The sequence below is a fragment of the Saimiri boliviensis genome, chromosome 11, assembly GCF_048565385.1.
Source record: "Saimiri boliviensis isolate mSaiBol1 chromosome 11, mSaiBol1.pri, whole genome shotgun sequence".
Lineage (NCBI taxonomy): Eukaryota > Metazoa > Chordata > Mammalia > Primates > Cebidae > Saimiri > Saimiri boliviensis.
This window is the reverse complement of record NC_133459.1, coordinates 56,940,613-56,967,901: the sequence shown is the minus strand read 5'-3', so window position 1 is coordinate 56,967,901 and position 27,289 is coordinate 56,940,613. Positions and strand designations below refer to the sequence as shown.

At 35.5% G+C, this 27,289-nt stretch overlaps 1 protein-coding gene across 20 annotated transcripts in view; it reads left to right on the top strand.

Annotated features, from left to right (window-relative positions):
* The window catches only part of OMA1 (OMA1 zinc metallopeptidase), a 78,460-nt gene that overhangs the window by 13,533 nt on the left and 37,638 nt on the right, over nucleotides 1-27,289 (top strand). For 17 of the 20 annotated variants that reach the window (XR_012512425.1, XR_012512424.1, XR_012512423.1 and 14 more), the window contains 4 exons: nucleotides 68-175; nucleotides 3,082-3,210; nucleotides 6,134-6,208; nucleotides 7,429-7,668. Coding sequence is in view for 15 of the 20 variants with exons in the window: in XM_074380896.1 (XP_074236997.1) it covers nucleotides 68-175; nucleotides 3,082-3,210; nucleotides 6,134-6,208; nucleotides 7,429-7,668 (552 nt within the window). In the remaining 5 variants the exon portion in view is untranslated. Of the gene's footprint in view, nucleotides 1-67; nucleotides 176-3,081; nucleotides 3,211-6,133; nucleotides 6,209-7,428; nucleotides 10,703-27,289 lie in introns of all 20 variants that reach the window. The other 3 variants (XM_074380897.1, XM_039474324.2, XR_012512427.1) reach the window with 2 other exon arrangements.

Genomic DNA, 27,289 nt, shown 5'->3' with positions numbered 1-27,289 from the left:
TGTTAAATTTATTGTCCTTATTTTTTATTATCTTCTAATTGCTTATATTATTTTCTTTGTGGTGCAGAATGGACAAATGTTTGTTTTCACTGGATTTTTAAATAGTGTAACCGATATTCATCAACTTTCTTTCCTTCTGGGCCATGAAATAGCACATGCAGTACTTGGGCATGCTGTAAGTACCTAAAATGAATGTTCAGGTTTGGAAAAACTGCTCTGAAGTTAACAAGTTAAATCTTTTAAAGAATTGATTTTTTTTCATTTTTTTTTTTTAAATGGTGGAATTTTAGTTTTGAGGAATTGCCGTAATCTGCTACTTGAAAAAATGGGTTTGACTAATTTTGAGAATTTTTATGGTTTTTAGTATTTGATACTGAATAATTAAATTTCTCTTAAATACTATTTTTATCACCTCTCTCTTTTGCTAAAAAGTAATTATTCTCAACCCCTAATTATTTCAAATTAAATTTTAAACTTTCTATAATTATTAATATACTTGTAATCTAGTCAGAAAATTAATTGTGGGGAAGTGATAATAGTATTTAAATGGGTAAATCATCTTTTCTTATTCATTCTCAGAGGATAGCTTGGAGCATCATTGAAAATGTCTAGAATGATGTGTCATGTATAATTAATGCAGAGTAATAATGATACCTTGCTGTTTTACAGTTTACTGGGCTTTTTAGTATATGTAGCTTCTCATTCGTAATGAGAAGCTTCTCATTCATTTTAATACCTAATGAGGTGTGTATTTATTATTACTATTTTATATAAGAGAAAACTAATGTTTAGAAAGACTTAGTAACATGACTAACCTGACAAAGTAACTGAATTGGGACTTGAACCTGGGTCTTCTGTATGTTAGTCCAGGGTTTCTTCCTTTCACCATAGCTCCCTGGTTTTTGGCAGCATTTTTCTTATAGATCATAGAATTCGAATTGATGTATGCTCCTGTGAATAGATGTCTGTTCATCTTGATATGAGTTGAAGGAAATAACACATCTGTTTCACACATTTTTAAATTGTTACTCATTTAAAAATGTGAATGGCTCTTTTGTCTACATTAGAAGTATTTTTTAAAATTGTAAACGCAAAGGTAAATAGTGAAATGACTGAAATGCGAAATCAGAAATACAAGTAACGTTAACAACTTCAAATGGAAATGATAATGATTCTAATCCTCCTAAAAGTCATCCGAAATTCTACCTATTCCTTAGGGTAGTAATAAGATGAGGTGTTTTTCTGAAGCATCAAGAGTAATTATCTCCTTTATTTCTTGTAAGACATTTTTTCTTGACTATGCGTAGTGGCTTACCTATAATCCCAGCACTTTTGGAGACTGAGGCAGGAGGATTGCTTGAACCCAGGAGTTTGAGACTGGCCAGGGCAACATAGACTCTGTCTGTATAAAAAAAATTTAAAAATTAGCTGAGCATGATGGCTCATGCCTGTAGTTCCAGCTGCTCTGGAGCCTGAGGCAGGAGGATTGCTTGAGCCTGGGAGAGCAAGGCTACAGTGAGCCATGATTGCACCACTGCACTCCAACCTGGGTGACAGAGTGAGACACTGTCTCAAAGAAAAAAAAAGAAAAAAAATCTTTTTTTCTTAAACAAGTATACACTAAGCAGTAGAAATAGTGTTGTTATATGCACTCTAATATCTTTCAAGTAATGGCTTCATAACTGCAAAATCAATCAGTTTTGTCCATTTTAGCATTGAAAAGGTGGTACCATTCAGTCCATTTGATTTTCAGGCATCTAGTTCAGTGCCTCATATTCAGTGTATTGTCATCTCTATCAGTGCAGGAACAATAGATGAGATGTAAAAAGCAAACAGCAGCCTTAAAATGGAAAATAGTTATTAATATGTTTTTGCAGAGATCTGAAATATTGTCAGCACTAGATTTTCTCTTTTGGGAGTCTCAATTTTTATTTTATCTAGGCTTTTAGGTTTTCTTCATTCTACAAATACAGGTTTTTTTGTGTGTATTTCTAGTTTTCTAAGACTGTGTAATAGCAATTATATTCTTTAATAACAAGAGCTTTCTCTTCTATAATGACTTATTTTGAGTTTCACTTTCTCATGTTGAAATAATTTCGTAATTGTTTTTCAAAACACAGTTGTGTTTTGAGGCAAAGTAATGAGACACATATAATGAGGTGAAGTATGTTTTGTGAGGGCACAGGATTTGTTAAGGGACAATATTCTAAGTCATTGTTTTTAGTTTTCAGGCATTTTTCATACTTTCAAGTAAGGACTGCTATTTTATCAGTTTCAGCTGATAATCATTAGCATTTACAACAGTAACATTTACTCATCAACTTTAATGGCAAATCATGAACAATCCAGTTCATTAAACTTATATTTAGATATTACTACTCACAACAACTATTTTATGAAAAATCTTTTTTGGTAACTAATATAAGTACATATAGAAATTCATAGAACCCAATTCTCTCATGAGAAATATTAGACTTAAAAATTACAAACTTGTATAAATGAATAATGTTTCATATATTAGGTCTTGAAGACCAGAATACCTTTATTTAAAATAAACTTCCAGTCTTTTTCTGAGTTTTTTTTTGTTGTAAGTATTTCATATGTTAGGTAGTGTTTAATCTTTATCCAAAAAATTAGTAAAATAAAACATGTATTTGATTTTTTTTAAGTGATGCAAATAAATTAAAAACTAAAACTGACTGGGTTTGATTTCTGGTTCTTTAGTAATAACTGTGTGAATTTGGGCAACTCTTTTAACTTCTGTCTCAGTTTCATTATTATAAATATAGGGATGATTGTACCTATTTCACAAGGTTATGCTTCTTAATATAAGAAAATTCAGGGTAATATCTGACTAATAGTAAGTGGCTCAGTAGATAGTAGTTAAATGAATGAATAGGTATATAAGTAAACAAAGGAAGTGAAAAACAGACCAGGAAAGAATAAGCAAAAGAAAAAAAAAAGAGAACTCTCAGTCTTAGGTGGAGGTCAGGTAATTATAACACATAATGAACTAGAAAATGTAAGCATACACTATCTTGATGTATGAAATGTAATTGTTATTATTTCCATTATTCTCAGGCAGAAAAGGCTGGCATGGTTCATTTATTGGATTTCCTAGGTATGATTTTCCTCACGATGATTTGGGCCATTTGTCCTCGAGATAGTTTGGCCCTTTTGGGCCAGTGGATACAGTCTAAATTGCAAGAGGTAGGTCTGAGACAGTAACTTGAGTTCATCATAGCCTGTGGTGAGGATATTTTAATACTGTTCTAAAGCAGCAAATCTAGAGATGTTTTTCCATTTTACTTTGAAATACAGGTACTAATTTTTAGTGTCTTATGTTTTCTCATTTTGGGGGGGATATTCTTACGTATGAATATTTAAATTAAGGAGAGCAACATCTCTCAAATGATGGGCATGGATGAGTTAGAGGGGCTTGGAAAATTGTGGCTAGTGTAATTTTTTAAAATATATTTATTGGTTTTGCAGAGAGAAAAACGCAGTCACTGACCCTTCCTTTCGTAGTAAATGAATGACTCCCCAACCCCCAAATTCAGCCATCCCTTGGTATACAGTAGTTCTCGTGGATACTGAAATCTGAGTACGCTCAAGTCCTTGATAAAAAGTGGCATGCATGTGCATGTGACTATGCACATCCTCTCAGATACTTTAAGTTACCCCTTGATTACTTGTAATTCAATGTAAATGTGTAAATAGTTATTTAACTATATATATTTTTGTTTTTTGTAGTTTTTTATTGTTTTTGTAAATATTTTCTATCCAAATTGATTGAATCCACTGGATGCATAATCCACAGATATGGAGAGCCAACTATATTTGCATTTTGATGGGGCTCTAGTAAAACCTTTGAACTTTAATGGGCACAGAATTGGCTAAAGCCGTTTTACCACCCTTCCTTCCTTCTTACTCTGTTAAACTATCATTGCTTTGTAAGTATTGAAAGGAAAGTCTTACTACGTGTTTGTTAACTTTTGTTTTTAGTGCTTATATATAATAATCATCTCAAAAATTTATTAAGTGCTTCATTTTGTTCAAAACACCGTACTACTGAAAGTAGATTTGCTGTCTTTATAACTAATTTGTTAACTATGATTATTTTATTTTACATCTTTGAATATTTCCTCTTGTCCCGGGAGGTTTGGTGGTTTAGGAACAGTCTGTTATTTGTTTATTTAATGATTTGTGGAGCACCCATCAGAGTGCCATCTGGGTGCTGTTTAAATCTAATGTGCAAAATTCAGTGAGACAAACTTTTAGAGACTGGATAACTAAGTCTGTTATTCACTATTACCGTATCATTTGGTTCATTTATATTGAAGTAAAGGTTCTTAAAGAGAAAGCAAAAGAATGGCTATTGCGTAGGTCATAGGACCTCATATTTTGAATTCTGTTTCTGTCACTGACCTGCCGGGAAATTAAAAGAATTAATGTAGTTGTTTTCCCCATCTATCTATAGATTGCTTTTTCTGTAATGGAATCAGCAGAGTTGATCATAAGAAAGATAACATGTAGCTGTTTCTTTCTTGAAATACTTGATAAATTCTGCTACTTCACTGTAATTCTAAAATGAGAATAAAGTAGGAATGATTCTGTTTGAATTTTTTTTGCCTAAATCAAGTCCCCTCAATAATTTTGGTGACAAGGAGATGTTTTTCTCTAAAAAGCTGCTCACTGTGATTGGAGAGCTAAGCAGAATGTTGATAGTGAAGTCATTTGGGAGTGGGAATTGCTGACCCTCATTTGTTGTGAGGGCTGAGTGATACATTTAAAGCAGGATTTCTCAATCTCAGCACTACTGACACTTTGGACTGGATAATTCTTTGTTGCAGGGGAGTTGTCCTGTGCACTGTAGGGTGTTTAGTAGCATTTCTGACTCTCATCCTCTGGATGCCAATAGCTCTCCTTCCCCTCAGTTATGGCAGTCATAAATATTTCCAAACACTTAGATAAATGTCCCTGGAGGACAAAATCACACTTGGTTTAGAATCATTTATATAAAGCACTTAGCACAGTACCTGGCACAAAGTAAGGACTCAGTAAATATGAGCTGCTATGTTTGCTTGGCACTGTTACTAGTTCCATGTTACATAAGATACTAATGGACTTAGTGGGGTTAAACAATTAGCTCAGGGTTAACGATAAGTTAGCAGTATTAGGACTTGAACTTAAGTTTTTCTCCTTTTAAAGTCAAAGTTTTAAATCTATATGCTGTGAATAGACTTGATGGGGGCACCTGTAGCCTGTCATGAAGACTGAAAGCAGTATATGATATACTTTATCAACCTAAAACAGACACGATTGAAAAGGAAGAAAGTCTTTCTAATGGTCACATACTGTATATCAGATTTATTATATTATTTCAGGCCATAACAGACATGTGGCTACCTTTGAAAGATTGCTTCCCCAATTAATAGCTCTTTTCTCAAAAGTTCTGCCTATTGATTCATCTCCTACAAAGTTTTAGTACTTACTGAAAATTAGAATTTAACTGGAAAGCATTCACATAAATACAAGTAATTAGGAAAATTAAAGTTACTATATCTATATGTGTTTTTTATTGAAGTCAGAAGAAAATTTCATTTTCCCAGATAATCAATACCTAGAAAAGAAAAAGGAAATTAAGTTAATTTATCAAAGAAAGAGCATTCTGCTATATGGTTAATTTTCGTACTGAAATAAATTGTCTAGTAGTGTCATTGGCTATTATAGACTTACATTTTCTTGATTTCCTTTTTAAACTGCAAGGTCAAAATGTTCCTTGACCATATTAAAAGCCTTCATCAATAAGCTTTCTTAGTGAATCCTGTACTCAGTAGGTGGAGACTATAATTGGAAAAATAGAAGTAAATTACTTATACTACAGACTGTCTAGAAATTTGTAGGCATGACTTCTATTCTTATCATGTTTTTAAAGTATTAATTTCTAATCAAGAAAATAAAGACTGTGTTTATATCTTGTATCATGGAGTTATTTTAATGTTAGTAGACAGAGTATAAGAATTTTATCCTAGATACTCCATGAAACTTTTTTAAAAAACCTCTCCTTATTACTCCTTTTGTTATCAAATAAATTGTCTTAATGGAGCTTTTCTGTCCTATTTCTTCTTAGTATATGTTTAATAGACCATACAGCAGAAAATTGGAGGCTGAAGCTGACAAAATTGGACTATTGCTTGCTGCAAAGGTAAAGTGTTTAGTAGTTGAGAATACACAGTGCCCTTCACAGGCTAAAAGATACATGTCTGTTATTTTAATGATGCTTGGCATGAGCAGAGAATAAGAGTTGGACTGTATTAGCCCTGTATGTAATTTCTGTTAATCTAGAAATTTGAAAGATTATGGACCTTGAAAGAATGTATAACTGAAGATACTCAATTCCCTTCTATATATGAAGCTGTATTATGCCTTAGACAGAATCCATAAGATTATAATAATTTTTAGGTTCTATTAAAGTTTTTTTTAATTAGAAATAATTTTTTCCATATATACATTTTTTGAATATAGACATAAAACATATACCTTGAAAATTTAAAACATTTGGTTATGTAATGTGTTATCCCTTCTGGCCTTTTTTAACATTTGTGCCCCCTGGAAAGCTAATGCTATCTTCATTTTACTCGAGTACTCCAGTGTTTTACTTCTTGCTTCTCTGAAATAAGGAGGCTTTTTTTTTTTTTTTTTTTTTTTTTTTTTTTTGAGACAGCGTCTCACTCTGTCGCCCATGCTGGAGTGCAGTGGTGCGATCTCAGCTCACTGCAACCTACGCCCTAAGGAGGCTTTTTGAGTAAACAAGATGATAGGTAGTTTTCCCCCACTTGAAGATTTGTTAATTCTGTTGTAATTATGATCTTGGCTAAGCAAACTTAGTTTCTGCCATTTAAATAAACAGTAGAAGAACCAGACATTTAGGTTATTTTTGTTGTGGCAGATGACTTTTTTTGCCAGCCATAGAGAGCACCTCTGGGCCTTTACTTATGTTTAAGTTGATTTTGCTCCCATCTACAGAATAGGGCACTTGGCATCTGTTTTTAATCACCTGTGATAACTTGAGTGTAGCATTTAATATACACTGCATTTTAAAAAAGCAAAACTGCATTTTAAAAAATGAGTGAAAACAATGCCACTTCCCATATTAAATTCAAATTTTATTTGATCCTTTGTTATGTTTCTGGTAGTTATTAAAACTATTAATCATTTTATTTGAATCTTTCATAAGTTTTATGGATTTAATTTCATAAATCAAGATATTACTCCTTCACAAAAGCAAAAGCAGTTCTTTAAATGTTAAATAAGTATGGTTAAGGGAATTATCAGACTGCATACACTGAGAAGTTCCCAAATAAGAGGGCCACAGAATGTCTGTATTAAGAATTTCCTAATCTTTTTTTTTTTTTTTTTTTTGAGATGGAGTCTCCCTGCATCACCCAGGCTGGAGTGCAATGGCGCGATCTCGGATCACTGCAACCTCCACCTCCTGGGTTCAAGCGATTCCCTTGCCTCAGCCTCCCAAGTAGCTGGGGCTATAGCCCAGCTAATTTTTGTATTTTTAGTAGAGGCAGGGTTTCGCCGTGTTGGCCAGGACTGTCTCAATCTCCTGACCTTGTGATCCGCATGCCTCAGCCTCCCAAAGTGCTGGGATTACAGGTGTGAGCCACTGTGCCTGGCCTAATTTCCTAATTTTAATGTACTGCAGTCTGTCAGATTTTTCCTGTATGTTAAGTGTGTTCTGTGTTCTGGTTAGGAAATCTTTGTTTATCTCAGTAAGTTATTCCTGCTTTATTTCTAAGAAACTTTACTGTTATTTTTTAAATATATAATATGAAGAAGAGGGCAACATCTTTTTTTCCGCATATGGATAGCTAATAGACACGGCACTGTTCATTGAAAAAGTCATCTTTTTTTCATCAGACATCAGTGTCTCTTTGTCTTAAAGGTGGAAGTATACATGGGGTATTTTTCTAGATGCACTATTCCATTCCATTGCCTATTGTTTATGTTTCAGCCAATACCATATTATCACAATAACCTGAAGCTTCTGTCCTCCAGTGCTGTTCTGCAGAATTGATTTGACTGTGTACCTTTGCATTTCTGTATACATTTTAGGAACAGCTTATTAAATTGATACATACATAGAAAAACACATGATTTTTTGATTGGAATTACATTGCATTTCTACATTAATTTGGGGACATCTTGACTAGGGTCTATAATACTGATTCTTCCAGTTCATGAATATGATATATCTTCCCATTTGTTTAAATGTTTAATTTTTCTCGATGTTTTGAAATTTTTTATGTGTGTGGGAATTACACATCTCTTATTAGGTTTATTGCTAAGTGTTTGATGTCATGATAAATAGTGTCCTTTTAAAAGTAAACTGCTTTTAAAAAAGTACAATTGATTTTTATAACTGACCTTGTACCCAACAATCTTTATTTCTTCCTTTCCAATCTGTATACAGTTGACTCTTGAACAGCATGTTTTTGAGCTGTGTAGATCCACTTATACACAGGATTTTTTTTCGATAAATATATTGGAAAGTTTTTTGGAAATTTGCAACAATTTGAAAAAACAGATGAACTACGTAGCCTAGAAATATTGAAAAAGTTAAGAAAAAGGTATATGTCATGAATGCATAAAATACATGTATATATTCATCTGTTTTATAATTTGCTACCATAAAATACAAATCTTTTAAGAAAATTTATCAAAATGTGTGCATACGTGGACCATACATAGCGCTGTTTGCAGTTGGGAGAAATGTAAACAAGTGTAAAGATGCAGTATTAAATCATAACTACATAGTATTAACTGTAGTACCTATTGCACTGCTCTTATAATTTTGTATTTACTTCCTGTTGCTATTGCAGTGATCTCAAGTGTTGTGAATATCTGCTTAAAACACCACGAGATGCTAATCATCTCCATATGAGCAGCTTTCTTTCCAAAGAATTGAGTATCTCAGTAAATGGTCTCTTACAACTCTTGCATATTTTTCATCGTGTTTAGTGCAATGCTGTAAATATCTTGAATAACCCATATGAGTTGCTGCTAGTGATACTGGAAATGCTTCCAAGAAGTAAACTCATGACATTACAAGAAAAAGTTGAGTTGCTTGGTATATACTATAGGTTGAGCTGTGCAGCTGTGGTTGCCTACCATTTCAAAATAAATGAATCCAGAGTAAGGACCATTGAATAAAAGAAAAGAAAATTTATGAAGTCATAGCTGCAGCTATGCCAGAAAGCATGAAAACCTTGCACTTTTTGCAAAAGTCTCTATCTTGTGTAGAAAATGTACCTTTTATGTGGGTGCAGGATTGCTGTAAGAAAGGCTTGTATATAGACTCTAATATGATTCAAGAAAAAGCAGTCACTACATTACAACTTAAAACAGGAAGATGCAAGATCTAAAGCTGGAGAATTTAATGTCAGCGAAGGATGGTTTGATAGTTTTAGAGATTTGACTTGAAAATGTCAAGATAACAGGAGAAGCAGCTTCTTCTGACCAAGAGGCAACAGGTGTGTTTCCAGATGCTTTAAGAAAATCATTGAGAAGAAAGAATATCTGCCTGAACAGGTTTTTAATGCAGGTGAAAGTGTCCTATTCTAGAAAAAAGATAATGCCACAAAGGACATTTATTAGTAAGGAAGAGAAGTGAGCATCAAGATTTAAGGTGGAAAGGGATGTGCTAACTCTGTGGAAATGGAGTTGGATTTCCAAGTACTTTCCTAATCTATAAAGCTGGTACCCCTGAGCCTCTAAGGAAAAAGATTATACCAGTTGCCAGTCTTTTGGTTGTATAATAAAAAGGCCTGCTACGCAGTGAGAACACTTTTTCTGGATTGGGGCCATCCATGCTTTGTTCTAAAGTCAAGAAGCATCTTGCCAGTAAGGACTGCCATTTCTTCTTATATTCTCAATGCCTCTGGCCACCTAGAACCCCATGAGTTCAACACTGAAAACATCTAAGTGGTCTGCTTGCCCCCAAACATAGCATTCCTAATTGAGTCTCTGATCAGAGGGCCATAAGGTCCTTTATGTGTCATACAACAGGGTAATTTATGGAAAAGATTGTCAGTGCTGTGGAAGGGAACCCCAATAGAACATCATGAAAGTCTGTAAAGATTACACCATTTAAGATTCCATCATTGTTATAGAAAAAGCCATGAAAGCCATCAAACCTAAAATAAATCATTGATGAAGCAAACTGTCCAGATGTTGTGTGTGACTACACAGAGCCAGTCAAGGAAATGGTGAAAAGATTATGGATATGACAAAAAAGGTGGGGAGGGAAGGGTTTCAAGATACAGATCTTGGAGAAATTCAAGAGCAAATAGACACCATATCAGAGAAATTAACAGCAGATGACTTGATGGAGATGTGTGCTTCCAAAATGGTGCTAGGTAAAAAAGACATAGTAGTGCCAGAAAACAAATTGACATTAGACAATCTAGCAGAAGGATTCTGATTATTCAAGACTACTTTTGACTTATTTTACGACAAAAATTACAAAGTATTTCCATTATGTTACACTAAGTGTGCCTGCCTCTCCTGTCTCCCATTCTACCTCTGCCACCCCTGAGACCACAAGATCAACTCTCCTCTTCCCCTTCTCAGTCTACTAAATGTGAAGACAAGGTTGGAGACATGATGGTCCACTTCTACTTAATGAATAGTAAATATATTTTCTCTTCCTTATGGCTTTCTTAATATTTTCTTTTCTCTATCTTTATTGTAAGAATACAGTATATAACACATATAACATACAAATCATGTTAATTTACTGTGTTACTGGCAAGGTCAACAGTAGGCTATTAATAGTTAGGTTTTTGTTGTATGTGGATTTTTGACTGCACAGAGGGGTCAGTGCCTATAACCTCTGTGTTGTTCAAGAGTCAACTACTTTTTTTTTTTTTTTTGCCTTATTGCAATAGTGAAAAACTTGAGTACAAAGTCATTGGTGGGCAACTTTGTTTCTTCCTGATCTTAGGGGAAAGAAAGCATTCAGTATTTCACCATTATGATGTTTGTTGTAAGCTTTTTGTAGATACTTTTTATCTAAAGAGTTTCTCTTCCATTTCTAATATCCTAAGATTTTTAAAAATTGTGTCTGTATATTAAATTTTATCAAATGCATTTTCTACATTTTTTTCTTCAACTTTCAAGTTCCATGGTACATGTGCAGATGTGCAGGTATGTTATATAGATAAATGTGTGCCATGGTAGTTTGCTGCACAGATCACGAAGGTATTAAACCCAGCATCCATTAGCTCTTCTTCCTGATGTTCTCTCTCCTCCTGCATTTTCTGCATTTATTGAAATGATTATATGATTTTTCTTCTTTAATCTGTTAATATGGCAAATTACATTAATTTTTTTTTGAAGTTAAGTTGCTTTTTTGGAGAAATAAACTCAATTTTGTCAATTATCCTTTGATATAATGCTAGGATTGGTTTAATGCTTAGTTTAGAATGTTACCTCTATGTCCACAGGAGATAGTGGCCTAGAATTTTCTTTTCTTGTAATATCCTGTCTGGTTTTGGAATCAAAGTTATGCTGTCCTTATAAAATTGATTAGGGAGTGTTCTTCATTTTCTCTACCCCAGAGGAGTTTTTGTAAGATTAGCTGTATTTACTTTTTAAATGTTTGGAGAATGCCTGGGTAAAGCCATATGGGCCTGAAGATTTCTCTGTGAGTTTGTCTTTAATTATGGCCTCAGTCTCTTTCATATATAAAGAACTATTCAGATTTTTCTATATCTTGTGTCAGTGTTTGTAGTTTTTCTAGGAATTTTTGTTTAAATTTTCAAAATTGGCATAAAGTTTTTTTTAATATATTGTTATATTTTAATGTCTGAAGAATGCCTGCATTTTACATATATCTTTTAAATGTCTCTTCTGTTAATATTGGTGATCTGTGTCTTTTTTTTGCTAGAGTTTATCACTTTCATTAATCTTTTCAAAACCATCTTTTGGGTTTTCCTGTATTTTCTATTATATAATTGTTTTCTGTTATGTCAGTTACCATGGTTTTTTTTTTCCCCCCCCATTATTCTGCATTCGTTTTTGGGGTTTTATACATTGCTCTTTCCCTAACGTAAGATGAATACTACCATCATTTGTTTTAAACTCTTGCTTTTCTTCTAGTACATACATTTAAGGCCATACGTTTTCCTTTGAGAGCATCTTTACTTGTCATGTTGCAAGTGGTGATATGTTATTTTTTCTTCAGTTTAAAATGTATTCTTATATTCACTGTGGTTTCTTCCTGGACTCATGGGTTATTTAGAAGTATGTGGCTTAGTTTTTGAACATTTGATGATTTTAAAGTTAACTTTTGTTTTCGATTTTTGGCTTAATTACACTCTGATTGGATAGTACACTGAATTATTGTAATCCTTTGAAAATTGTTGGATATTGCTTTGTGGCTCAGTATGTGATTAATTTTGTTGAAATGATGTGCACTTGAAAGTGAATCCTGCCATTGTGGGTGCAGTGGTCTATAGATATCAGGTTTTTCAAGTTTGTTGATTTTGTTGTTTCAGATCTTCTATGTTCTTGCTGAAATTTTTTTCCCTTTTTCTGTAGTTATCAAGAGAGGTTTGTTAGTATTTCACTATGGTTGTAGATTTTTCTTTTTTTCCTTTTAGTGCTACCAATTTTTGCCTTGTACATCTTAAAAGTATCGTTAGTGTACGTACTTAGGATTGTTAGATTTTCCTAGTGGATTGATCCTTTTCTCAATATAAAATCACTATCTCTAGTAATACTTATTGTCTGATGTCCACTTTTTTCTTTTAGTATTGTTATTTCAGCCTTTTTTTAGTTAGTGCTTGCATGATAAATCTTCAATATTCTCTTATTTTTAAACTTTCTGTGTTCTTATGTGTGTATACCTTGTAAGCAGAACATTATTGTTGTTTTTATCTTTGCCTTTTTGGGGGAAAAATTAGTCTATTTAATTTGTATTTCTTATTTATAATTAATAATATGGAACATTTTTATGTGTCTGTTGGCTCTTCGTTTATATTCCTTTGTGAATTATCTTCTCAGGTATTTTTCCCATTTTCAAATTGGGCAAAGATGTTTGTGTTCTTATTCTTGAGTCGTAAGAGTTTTTCACATGTGCTAGGTACAAGTTCTTTGTCAGATATGTGTGTTGCAAATATTTTATTTGATTCTGTGACTTGCTATTTTATTTTTTATTTTTTTCGACTTTTAGGTTTCAGGGTACATATGCAGGTCTATTACATGGGTAAATTGCTTGTTGCTGAGGTTTGGTATACAAATGATCCTGTCCCCCAGATAGTGAGCATAGTACCCAATAGGTGGTTTTTCAACCCTTGCTCCCCTCTTGCCCTCCTCCCTCTAGTAGTCTCCAGTGTCTTTTCTCATCTTTATGTCCATGGGGAGTCAATGTTTAGCTCCCACTTATGAGTGAGAACATGCGGTAGGCTAATGGTCTGCCCACGTATCAGCATGTATGTTTTCTACTACCTGTCTTGAAGTTCATGAAGCTTATTTTTAGCTGTATTTGCTCTACATTAAATTCATATTTGAGTCTTAAATTTTAGTTACTTTGTCATTTCATTCTAGAATGTCCCTTTGATTTTCTTTTATAAATTTCAATTCTCTGGGGAAATTCTCCATGTTTGTCATTATGTTTCTTTGTTTATATTTTTTGAATATGTTAATCATATATATATTTTTTAATTCATGTTAATTCTAGTATCTGTATTATCTCTGGGTCTGTTTATCTTGTCTCTTTTTGCCTTTGGTCTTGTTTCTTGGCTTGGTTGCTTATTTTTGATTGAATGCTGGATATTTCATACAGACAGTTCTGTTGGCTCTGAATGATATATGGGTATATATATACATCAGAAGCATTCTCCCTGTAGTCCAGTGGTCACTTAGAGCATAGCAGATATCTTCACTCATTCAGAGCCTGAGCTGAGTTTGCATAGGCTGGGATGATGAGCTCTACTGTGAGATTATAGGACAGTGATCTAGCCCTTTCTTTGGGGAACCTTCCCATAGAATATATATTGGCCTTTTCTCTGTGGTTGTTTAAATGTCTGCAGATGAATTCTGTAAAAATTGGCTGTTGGATATCCCATTTACCCTGATGTGATTACTATACATTTCATGTCTATATCAAAATAGCTTATGTAATCCATAAATTTATTAACTGCTAAGTGCCCACAAAAATGAAAAATAAGCAAAAAACATTGGTTTGTCATTGTTTGAGGACTGGCAGTGGAAAAGGGAGTAGTAGGGTTTTCCCATTCACTGTGGAGACTTTTAAAAATTCTCCGTTAACGAACCTTATACCTCCACCCTTCTTTCTTGGATGTCAAATACTATATCTTTCTGGGGTCTCTGTAGTGTGGGGTGATTAAGCAATTGCCAAAGAAGCAAGCAATAAGTGTAGAGATAATGCATGAACTCTAGAACTATACTGCCTAAGTTTGAGAATCTGCTCTAGAGAAAGTACTAGCTGTGTGAATATCAAGTTATTTATTCCTTTTGTGTTTGAACTTTCCTCATCTGTAGGATAGGAACAGTACTTGGACCTATCTCATACACTTAATATAATTAAAATTCAGAGAGCTCCTGTCTTTTAATCATTTATCTTCAGATGACTGCTATCTCCTCTTTATTTCACAAATACAGTGTCTCAAACCCAGTATGTTCAATATTAAATTCTTCATTTCTTCTCACATGTTTTTCTTCTGGTCTTCCTTTTCCCAATAAATACACTACCCTCTATTCAGTTGCTTTAGGCAAAAACCTGGAGTCCTCCTTAGTTCTTCCTTCTTCTTTATCGTTCACATTTAATTTTTTCATCAAGTCTTGGCAATTCTATGTATAAAATATATCTCTGTATGTTACTCATGAAGCCTCTTTCAAAGTAGACAGCCCACTTTCTAGGGTTCCCTGCCGCTCCTCTGCTATTGGCTATGAGTGATTTTATTTTGCATATTTACATTTTTATAGGAGTACTTTTAATTTTTCATTTGGAAAGCATTTAATTTGTCATATAAATTATCAGAATGATTAATATAGAGTTAGTAATAACTGGTAGGGCCAACATATAAATTAAGCATAGAATAAGGAGCTGCTCGTTTATCAGCTGATAAAAGATGTCGTGTTAAGCATTTGATTTTTGGGGATATGAATATTTGTTTGTCACTGTAAAGAGCTTTTGACACTTTACAGTCATTATAGAAAATCTAAAAAATTTCACAAGCAACTAAGCTATCGGTTTTAGTTTTTTCATGACAATTTCTTAAGTTTGAAAAAGAAAACTGATTTTCTTTTAGTAGTTCTGAACTGGGGTAGCCTTCTAGGATGACATTGTGTATGATTGTTTTTGATTGTCACAGTGATTGGGGTGGTGTGGGGAATTATGAGTGTTTAATGGGAGAGGAACAGGGGTAATAAATATTCTGCAGTGGCTTGGAAAGCGCTCACTGTGAGTAACCCCCAAAGTCTGTTAGTGGCCCTTTTGGGAAACATGGTCTGCTGGTTTCTTAAGTAGCCTAAGATAACTGTGCCAATAGCACCATCTAGTGAGGGCATTAGGTAATAAGCAAAATCTACTTTTCATCACAGAAATGAGAAAATTTCAAATTCTAAACTTTATTTCAAATAGTAAATTGTAGAATCATATAGACTTTTAGACAGGAAGGAAATTGGAGCTAATTTAATCTACCTTCTCATTTTACAGATAAGAAAACCAGAGTCCAAAGATGTGAAGGGATTTATCTAATAACCTATACCTAGTTAGTAGGAAGAGCCTTAGTTCTTGTTTTTCAGATTGGTATTCTGAGCTTTCATCACAGCAGACTGTCTTTGTGTTTTATTTGGGTTACTGTTTTAGGTTCTTTGCTTAATGATTCTTTTAAGAAAGCAAAGAACCAGTAAGTAATGAGACCATCTTATTTAATAGGTATGTTGTAACTTTCATAATACATACGTTATTTTGAACTTAATTTTATCACCTGGAGAAATATGACAGGCTTTTGTGTATTCATGTGATTTTTCATTTCTATGATTTGAACTGTTCAGTCTTATGATAAAACTTTACCTAAGATAAAGGGGAAAAAGTAACATGAAAACTTAATTTATTATATTGATTGGTTAACTGACATGCTGGCAATTAAAAGATGCAAAAAATTGAGCAAAAAATTAAAATGAAATGAACAACAAATATCTTTCATTTCTATGTTGGAGCACATGAAATATTTTTGATAAGTTTTCAGTGTGAGGGATTGGCAGATACTGAGAATGGCTTATCTGAGATTATCTCAAGATTATGTTGCATTTAGTTGGAAAAGAGCAGTTTTAAATTATTAACTAGAAAAATATTGTTTAGAGAATAGGTGGGTTACAAAATAAAACGAGCTTTAAGAAGTGATGTCATCAGTAATATTGGAAAATGATGAACCTATGGAAGTATGTGAGACTGAAATGAACTAGTTTCTGGTAGATGATGACAATAATGATGGTTGTGTATAATGATAACATTTTTAATGTGCTGAGCACTGTCCTGAGTGTTATTACATGTGTTCATTATTTGATCTTCATAACAACTTTGTGAGTTATGGATAAAACTGAGGGATGGAAAAGTTAAGTAACTTGTCAAAGCTCTCACAGACAGTAAGATTTTCTCCTCCCATTGTGGAGGAACATTCATTTCTGAAAGGGAACTTTCTTATTTTTACCTGCTGGAAATAATTTTGGTTTTCTGTGGTATTGCCTCTAAAATAATGATCATTTTTATATCTGTTTTGGCACCTTAGCCTCAGTGTATTTTTCTAGCTGTAGGAGCCCAACTCCCCCTGCCATAATCCTTTGTAGTATTGCCTCAGATGATTATTTTACCTGTCACATGTCTATGTGGAATACAGGAGAGGATGCCACACTGACTAGGATGAGTGTAGGGTGTCAGTGGTTTCCTAAAAAAAGATTCAGATTCATTATGTCAGGATTTACCTCTTGAGCGAGGTGATGGCTAACAGCTTTGTTGGAGTGTCTAATGAATATAGACAGCACAATTCAGAGATGCTTTTCATCTTTGCATTTCTAATGAAAATGTTGGCTGCAGGTAACAGTACAGTTAGGCTTTTACTTGGTCTAGATCTATTTATACATGTTTCTCTACTGTTGTTTTGACATTGGGAAATGTTGAAATTAAAAGAATAATTTTTATACTGCTGTACTCGTTAAGAATGTCATATCCCACTGAGTTTCTAATTTAATAGTAGCAAATTCTGAATTAACATGTTCCTTAATGCATATTCATATACATTTGTATTCTACTCTGGATTGTACTAGAACCTTCTTTTAAATTCATGACATCATCACTTAGGGCCAAACGTAGCATCTTGCCATTACCGTAGTCCTCCAATCGCTCACCAGGGGAAAGGAAGGGTAGAAATAGTGTCAACTATGTTCTGAGTCCTGGACTGGCTGACTGCTTTGTAAGAATTACCACATTTTAGCTTGATAATTCACTGCTTTAATTGAGTTTTACAGATGAATCTGAGACTCCTAGAGACTAAATTATTGACCCAGGGGCACGAACTCTGTCACCAAACTACTTAGGTTCAAATTATAGCTCTGTCACTTACTGGCTGTTTGAGCTTTGTCAAGTTATGTAGTCATCATGGATCTTGGTTTCGTCATCTAATCTGTAAAGAGAGGGTCATAACGGTACTTACCTCATGAGGTTATTGGGAGGATTAAATGAGTTACCATATGTGTTAATATTTGTAGTACACTTACAACAGTTCCTGACATGTAGTGTCATCTAAATTACTGTTAATAAATAAAATAATTGATATTTTGAACTCACATATTTCTGGTTCTAAAACCTGTAGTCTTCCCATTATCTTAGTTTACTGTCTCAAGAAATATTCTAGGGCCAAAGTATTTCACTGGCACATATTTTCTTATGTTTCTCTGTCCAATGGTAGCCATTATTTATTCTGTTTTAAGAAGGAAAAGTTACCTGGAGTCTAATTTCTTTCTTCATGTACTTAGAGTTGCTTAATAAGTTATTTAGCTCACTTAAGTAATTTTATTGAAGCAATGAGTTACTCTGAATTTGTTGCTGTATTAGTTCATTTTCACACTGCTGTAAAGAAATACCCAAGACTGGATAATTTATAAAGGAAAGAGTTTTAATTGACTCATAGTTCTGCATGTTTGGGGAGGCCTCAGGAAACTTAGCATCATGGTGGAAGACGAAGCAGGTACATCTTACATGATGGCAGGAGGGACAGTACGTAAGAGTAGGGAAAACTGCCTTATAAAACCGTAAGATCCCATGAGAACTCACCCACTATCACAAAAACAGCATGGGGGAACTGCCCTTATAATCCACTCATCTCCTACCAGGACCCTCCCTCAACACATGGGAATTACAATTTGGATTACAATTGTTAACAAGATTTGGGTGGGGACATAGCCAAACCTTATCAGTTGCTTAATAAGTTCTTAGTTTTCTTCAGTAATTTTCTTGAAGCAAATGAATTACACTTAGATACATTGAATATTTATTTTAAAAATTAATCTATCATTTTTTTTTCTCTTTTTAGTAAGAACATTTAACATGAGATCTACCCTCTTAAATTTTTGATTGTACAATATATACTTAACTATAGACACATGTTGTATATTAGATCTGTAGATCTTACTCGTTTTGCATAGCGGAGACTTTATATCCATTGAATAGCAACTCCTCATTTCCTCCTACTTCCAGTCTCTGACAAACACTATTCTGTTCTCTGTTTCTTTTTTTTTTTTTTTTCTCCTGTTCTCTGTTTCTACAAGCTTGCTACTTTAGATGCATACCACTTGTAAGTGGAATCATGTAGCATTTGTCCATTTGTGACTGGCTTGTTTTACTTAGCTTAATGTCCTCAAGGTTTACACATATTGTTGCATATGACAGGATTTCCATCTTTTTTCAGGCCAAAAAATATTTCAATGTATGTTTATGCCACATTTTCTTAATCTGGTCATTCGCTGATGAACATTGAGGTTGTTTCCACATCTGGGCTATTGTGAATAATGCTGCAATGAATGTGGCTGCAAATCCCTTTGAGACCCTGATTTCAACTCTTGGATAAATATCCAGAAGTGGGATTGCTGAATCATAATGGTAATTCTTTTAAAAAAATTTTTTTAGTAATATTCATACTGTTTTTCGTAAAGGCCACACCATTTTATATTCTCACTGACAGAGGACAAGAGCTCCAGTTTCTTCACATCCTTGCCAACACTTACCTCTTTTTTTTTTTTTTTTTTTTTTAATAATAGACATCTTAACAGGTGTGAGGTGATATTTCACTGTGACTTCAGTTTGCATTTCCCTGATGACTAGCAATATTGAACATTTTTTCTAATACCTGTTACCTATTTTTGAATGTCTTTTTTGAAGAAATGTCTATTCAGGTCCTTTGCCCATTTAAAAAAATATATGTATATATATATATATATATTTTTTTTTTTTTTTTTTTTTTTTTTTTTTTTTTTTTTGAGACGGAGATTGCACTTTAGGTTCTGGGGTACATGTGAAGAACATACAGAATTGTTGCATAGGTACATATGTGGCAAAGTGGTTTGCTGCCTCCATCCCCATCACCTATATCTCACATTTCTGCCTGTGTTATCCCTCCCCAACTCCCTAACCCTCACCGTCCCTCCCCTGATCCCCCCCAACAGACCTCACTATGTGATGCTTCCCTCCCTGTGTCCGTGTGTTCTCATTGTTCAGCACCCACCTGTGAGTGTTTGATTTTCTGTTCTTGTGTCAGTTTGCTGAGAATGATGGTTTCCAGGTTCATCCATGTCCCTACAAAGGACACAAACTCATCATTTTTTATGGCTGCATAGTATTCCATGGTGTATATGTGCCACATTTTCCCTGTCCAATCTATCATTGATGGGCATTTGGGTTGGCTCCAAGTCTTTGCTGTTGTAAACAGTGCTTCAGTGAACATATGTGTGCATGTGGCTTTATAATAGAATGATTTATAATCCTTTGGATATATACCCAGCAATGGGATTGCTGGGTCAAATGGAATTTCTGTTTCTAGGTCCTTGAGGAATCACCACACTGTCTTCCACAATGGTTGAACTAATTTACACTCCCACCAACAGTGTAAAAGTGTTCCTATTTCTCCACATCTTCTCCAGCATCTGTTGTCTCCAGATTTTTTAATGATAACCATTCTAAGTGGCATGAGATGGTATCTCAGTGTGGTTTTGATTTGCATTTCTCTAATGACCGGTGATGATGAGCATTTTTTCATATGTTTGTTGGTCTCATAAATGTCTTCTTTTGTAAAGTATCTTCGTATCGTTCACCCACTTTTGAATGGGCTTGTTTTTTTCTTGTAAATCTGTTTTCAGTTCTTTGTAGATCCTGGATATTAGCCTTTTGTCAGATGGGTTGATTGCAAAGATTTTTTGCCATTCTGTTGGTTGCCAGTTCACTCTAGTGATTGTTTCTTTTGCTGTACAGAAGCTCTGGAGTTTAATTAGATCCCATTTGTCTATTTTGGCTTTTGTTGCCAATGCTTTTGGTGTTTTAGTCATGCAGTCCTTGCCTACACCTATGTCCTGAATGGTTTTGCCTAGATTTTCCTCTAGGGTTTTTATGGTGTTAGGTCTGATGTTTAAGTCTTTAATTCATCTGGAGTTAATTATAGTGTAAGGTGTCAGGAAGGGGTCTAGTTTCTGCTTTCTGCACATGGCTAGCCAGTTTTCCCAACACCATTTATTAAACAGGGAATCTTTTCCCCATAGCTTGTTTTTGTCAGGTTTGTCAAAGATCAGAAGGTTGTAGATCTGTGGCATTGCCTCTGAGGCCTCTGTTCTGTTCCATTGGTCTGTATCTCTGTTTTGGTACCAGTACCATGCTGTTTTGATTACTGTAGCCTTGCAGTGTAGTTTGAAGTCAGGTAGCATGATGCCTTCATCTTTGTTCTTCTTATTTAGGATTGTCTTGGCTATGCGGGCTCTCTTTTGGTTCCATATGAAGTTTAAGGTAATTTTTTTCAGTTCTGTGAAGAGGGTCATAGGTAGCTTGATGGGGATACTGTTGAATCTATAAATTACTGTGGGCATTATGGCCATTTTCATGTTACTGATTTTTCCTAACCATGAGCATGGAATGTTTTTCCATCTATTTGTGTCCTCTCTTATTTCCTTGATCAGTGGTTTGTAGTTCTCCTTGAAGAGGTCCTTTTCATCCTTTGTTAGTTGTATTCCTGGGTATTTTATTCTATTTGTAGCAATTGTGAATGGCAGTTCATTCTTGATTTGGCTCTCTTTGAGTCTGTTTTGCACATTGATTTTGTATTTTGAGACTGCTGAAGTTGCTTATCGGTTTCAGGAGATTTTCGGCTGAGACAATGGGATCTTCTAAATATACAATCATGTTGTCTGCAAATAGAGACAGTTTGACTTCTTCCTTTGCTTGAATACGCTTTATTTGTTTTTCTTGCCTGATTGCTTTGGCTAGAATCTCCAATACTATATTGAATAGGAGTGGTGAGAGAGGGTATCCTTGTCTAGTGCCAGATTTCAAAGGGAATGCTTCCAGTTTTTGCCCATTCAGTATGATATTGGCTGTGGGTTTGTTGTAAATAGCTTTTATTATTTTGAGATACATTCCGTCGATACCTAGTTTATTGAGGGTTTTTAGCATAAAGGGCTATAGAATTTTGTCAAAGGCCTTCTCTGCATCTATTGAGATAATCGTGGTTTTTGTCTCTGGTTCTGTTTATGTGGTGAATTACGTTTATAGACTTGCATATGTTGAACCAGCCTTGCATCCCCAGGATGAAGCCTACTTCATCGTGATGGATAAGCTTTTTGATGTGCTGTTGCAATTGGTTTGCCAGTATTTTATGGAAGAGTTTTGCATCCATGTTCATCATGGATATTGGCCTGAAGTTTTCTTTTCTTGTTGAGTCTCTGCTGGATTTTGGTATCAGGATGATGTTTTACTCATAAAATGATTTGGGAAGGATTCCCTCTTTTTGGATTGTTTGGAATAGTTTCAGAAGGAAACTGCTTACATGTCTGGTAGAATTCGGCTGTGAACCCATCTTGACCTGGGCTTCTTTTGGTTGGTAGGCTATTAATTGCTGCATCAACTTCAGCCCTTGTTCGTCTGTTTAGGGTTTCAACTTCTTCCTGGTTTAGCCTTGGGAGGGTGCAGGTGTCCAGGAATTTATCAATTTCTTCTAGGTTTACTGGTTTATGTGCACAGACTTGTTTGTAGTAATCTCTGATTGGTGGTTTGTATTTCTGTGGATTCTGCGGTGATATCCCCTTTATCATTTTTTATTGCATCTATTTGATTCTTCTCTCTTTTCTTTTTTATTAATCTGGTCGGTGGTCTGTCTATTTTGTTGATCTTTTCGAAAAACCAGCTCCTGGATTTATTTATTTTTTGAAGGGTTTTTTTGTGTCTCTATCTCCTTTAGTTCTGCTCTGATCTTAGTTATTTCTTGTCTCCTGCTAGCTTTTGAGTGTTTCTGATCCTGCTCCCCTAGCTCTTTGAATTTTGATGATAGGGTGTCAATTTTAGATCTTTCCTTCTCACGTGGGCATTTGTTGCTATAAATTTTCCTCTAGGCACTACTTTAAATGTGTCACAGAGATTCTGGTACGTTGTGTCTTCATTCTCATTGGTTTTGAAAAACATCTTTATTTCTGCCTTCGTTTCATTGTTTATCCAATCAACATTCAAGAGCCAGTTGTTCAGTTTCCATGTAGGTGTGTGGTTCTAAATGAGTTTCTTAATCCTGAGTTCTAATTTGATTGCACTGTGGTCTGAGAGACTGTTATGATTTTCGTTCTTTTGCATGGGCTGAGGAGTGATTTACTTCCAATTATGTGGTCAGTTTTAGAGTACGTGTGATGTGGTGCTGTGAAGAATGTATATTCTGTGGATTTGGGGTGGAGAGTTCTGTAGATGTCTGTTAGGTTTTCTTGGTCCAGATCTGAGTTCAAGTCCTGTATATCCTTGTTAATTTTCTGTCTCGTTGATCTGTCTAATATTGACAGTGGAGTGTTAAAGTCTCCCACTGTTATTTTGTGGGCATCTCAGTGTCTTTGTAGGTCGTTAAGAACTTGCTTTATGTATTTGGGTGCTCCTGTGTTGGGGGCATATATATTTAGGGTCATTAGCTCTTCTTGTTGCATTGATCCTTTTACCATTATGTAATGCTCTTCTTTTTCTCTTTTGATCTTTGTTGGTTAAAATCTATTTTATCAGATCCTAGGATTGCAACTCCTGCTTTTTTTTTGCTCTCCATTTGCTTGATAAATCTTCCACCATCCCTTTATTTTGAGCCTATGTGTGTCCTTGCATGTGAGATGGGTTTCCTGGATACAGCACACCAATGGGTTTTGACTTTTTATCCAGGTTACCAGTCTGTGCCTTTTGATTGTGGCATTTAGCCCATCTACATTTAAGGTTGATATTGTTATATGTGAATTTGATCCTGCCATTTTGATACTAGCTAGTTGTTCTGCGCATTAGTTGATGCAGTTTCTTCATTGTGTCGATGCTCTTTACCATTTGGTACATTTCTGGAGTGGCTGGTGCTGGTTGTTCCTTTCTGTGTTTAGTGCTTCTTTCAGGAGCTCCTGTAAGGCAGGCCTGGTGGTGATGAAATCTCTCAGCAATTGCTTGTTCGTAAAGGATTTTATTTCTCCTTCGCTTACGAAGCTTGGTTTGCCTGGATGTGAAATTCTAGACTGAAAGTTCTTTCCTTTAAGGATGTTGAATATTGGCCTCCACTCTCTTCTGGCTTGCAGGGTTTCTGCCAAGAGATCTGCTGTGAGTGATGGGTTTCCCTTTGTGGGTAACCTGACCTTTCTCTCTAGCTGCCCTTAGCATTTTTTCCTTCATTTCAACCCTGGTGAATCTGATGATTATGTGCCTTGGGGTTGCTCTTCTTGAGGAATATCTTTGTGGTGTTCTCAGTATTTCCTGGACTTGAATATTGGCCTGCCTTGCTAGGTTGAGGAAGTTCTGGATAATATCCTGAAGAGTGTTTTCCAGCTTGGATTCATTCTGTCTGTCACATTCAGGTACACCTATCAAACATAGATTAGGTCTTTTCACATAATCCCATATTTCTTGGAGGCTTTGTTCCTTTCTTTTTACTCTTTTTTTCTCTAATCTTGCCTTCTCATTTTATTTCATTGAGTTGATCTTCAATCTCTGATATCCTTTCTTTTGCTTGGTCGATTTGGCTGTTGAAACTTGTATATGCTTCACAAAGTCATCGTGTTGTGTTTTTCAGCTCCATCAGTTCATTTATATTTTTCTCTAGGCTGTTTATTCCTGTTAGATTTCGTCAAACCTTTTTTCAGTGTTCTTAGTTTCTTTGCATTGGGTTAGAACCTGTTCTTTTAGCTTGGAGAAGTTTGTTATTACCCACCTTCTGAAGTCTGTTTCTGTCAATTCATCAGACTCATTCTTCATCCAGCCTTGTTCCCTTGCTGGTGAGGAGTTGTGATCCCTTGGAGGAGGAGAGGCATTCTGGTTTTGGGTGTTTTCATCCTTTTTGCACTGGTTTCTTCCCATCTCTGTGCATTTATCTGCCTTTGGTCTTTGTAGTTGACTTTCAGATGGGATCTCTGAGTGGACATCCTTTTTGTTGATGTTGAAGTTATTTCTTTCTGTTTTCTAGTTTTCCTTCTAACAGCCAGGTCCCGCTGCTATAGGACTAAGGGAGGTCCACACCAGACCCTGCTTGCCTGGGGATTGCCTGCAGCAGCTGCAGAACAGTAAGGGTTGCTGCCAGTTTCTTCTTCTGTTATCTTTGTCCCAGAAGGATACCTGCCAGATGTCAGCCTGAGCTCTCCTTTATGAGGTGTCTCTTTGGATATATGGGGGTTGGGGCGCTGCTTGAGGAAACAGTCTGTCCCTTATAGGAGCTCAAGTGCTGAGCTGTGAGCTCCATTGTTCCATTCAGAGCTGCTGGGCAGGTACATTTAAGTCTGCTGCAGCGGAACTCATAAATGCCTTTTTTCCCCAGATCCTCTGTCCTGGGAAGTTGGGGCTTTATTTATAAGTTCCTGATGAGCTGTTGCCTTTTTTCAGGGATGCCCTGCCCAGCAAGGAGATAGCCTAGTCACAGTCTGCCAGCAGAGGTGTTGCTGAGCTGCCATGGGCTCTGCCCAGCTGCTGTGTGAACTTCCTAGCAGTTTTGTTTATAGAGGAATAGTTAGAACTGCCTCAGTAATGGCAGTCTGCGTCAGTAACGGCAGACTGTCTCTGTAACGGCAGACTGCCTTAGTGACAGTGGATTGCTTCAGTAATGGTGGACTCCCTCGGTAATGGCAGACTGCCTTGGTAATGGTGGACTGCCTTGGTAATGGCGGACTGCCTTGGTAGTGGTGGACTGCCTTGGTAATGTCGGATGCCCTTCTTCCCAGAAAACTGGAGCATCCTGTGTCCAGCTGTGCTTGCTATGAAACTCTCGGTCCAGAGCATTTCAGATTGCTGGTCCTTGTGGGGGTGGGACCAACTGAGTCAGATCACCTGGCTCCCTGTTGCAGTCCCTTTTTTTTCAGTTCTGGGCGACTCTGTCTCCCAGGCCTTACAGGCACCAGTTGAAACTGTGCCCAGATTTGTGTGAGTTTTTGTGTGGAGATCTGCTGCGCTGGCTAAAACAGCCATGCTGGAGACTCGTGGCGTTTTCTGCCCCGGAATCTCCTGGTGTGTGGGCAGTAAAAATTCATTTGGAAATACGGTGATCACTCACCCTCTGCGTTTTCACTGGGAACTGCAATCCAGAGCTGTTCCTATTTGGCATCTTGAATCTTCTCCCCCTTTGCCCATTTTTTAATTGGGATTTTAGTTTTTTTGCTGTTGAGTTATAGAAATTCCTTATATATTTTAGAAATTAACTCTTTATTAGATATTTGGTATACAGATGGTTTTTCCCATCCCATAGATTGCCATTTCACTCTGTTTCCTTTACTGTGCAGAGCTTTTTGATTTGATGTAGTTCCACTCGTGTATTTTTGCCTTTCATTTTCTGTGCTTTTCATGTCATAGTCACAAAATCATTGCCAAGACCAAAGTCATGAAACTTTTCCCTTATATTTTCTTCTAGGAGTTTTATAGTTTTAGATCTTACATTTACATCTTTAATCCATTTTTAGTAGGTTTTTGTTTGTAGTGTAAGATAAGTGTCCACTTTCATTCTTCTGCATGTGGATATTCAGTTTTTCTTGCACCGTTTGTTGAAGAAACTGCTGTTTCTTCATTGTGAAGAGTATGTGTGTGTGTTTGTGTGTATGCGTGTGTGTGTTTTTGAGTAGGGTTTTGCTCTGTCATCCAGGCTGGGGTACAGGGCATGATCATGGCTTAATGCAACCTTGACTTCCCAGGCTCAGGTGATCCTCCCACCTCAGCCACCTGGTCCACAGGCATGTACCACCACACCTGGCTAATTTTTTGTAGAGACGGTTTCACCATTTTGCCCAGGTTGGTCTTGGACTCCTGGTCTCATGCAATCCATGTGCCTCAGACTCCTAAAGTTCTGGGATCACAGATATGAGCCACCATGCCTGGCCTCCCATTGTGTATTTTTGGTAGCCTTGTTAAAGATCTGTATTTGTGTGGGCTTAACTTTGAGTTCTCTGTTGTTTTCTGTTGATTGAATGGTTGTCTTTATGCAAATAAAGACAACTGTTTCAATTACTGTAGCTTTGCAATGTATTCTGAAATCAGGAAGCATAATGCCTCTAGTCTTCCTCATCTTTAAGATTGCTTTGGCTATTTTGGGTCAGTTGTGGTTCCGTATGAATTTTAGGATTGTTTTTTCTGTTTCTGTAAGAAAAATGCCAATGGGATTTTCATAGAGAACTCATTGAATCTGTAGATCACCTTGAGTAGTATGGATATTTTAACAATATTAAGTCTTACAATCCATGAACATGGGATGTCTTTCCATTTATTGGAGTTGTCTTTAATTTCTTTCGTCAGTTTTTAAAAATAGTTTTTAGTGTATAAGGCTTTCATCTCCTTAGTTTGGTTTAATAAGTATTTTATTCTTTTTAATGTTTTTGTAAGTGGAATGTTTTCTTAATTTCCTATTTGGATAGTTTGTTCTTAGTGTGTGGAACATAGCTGATTTTTGTATGCTGATTTTTGTATCCTAACTTTATTGACTTCGTTAGTTCTAGCAGGGTTTTTTTTTGTGTGTGGAGTCTT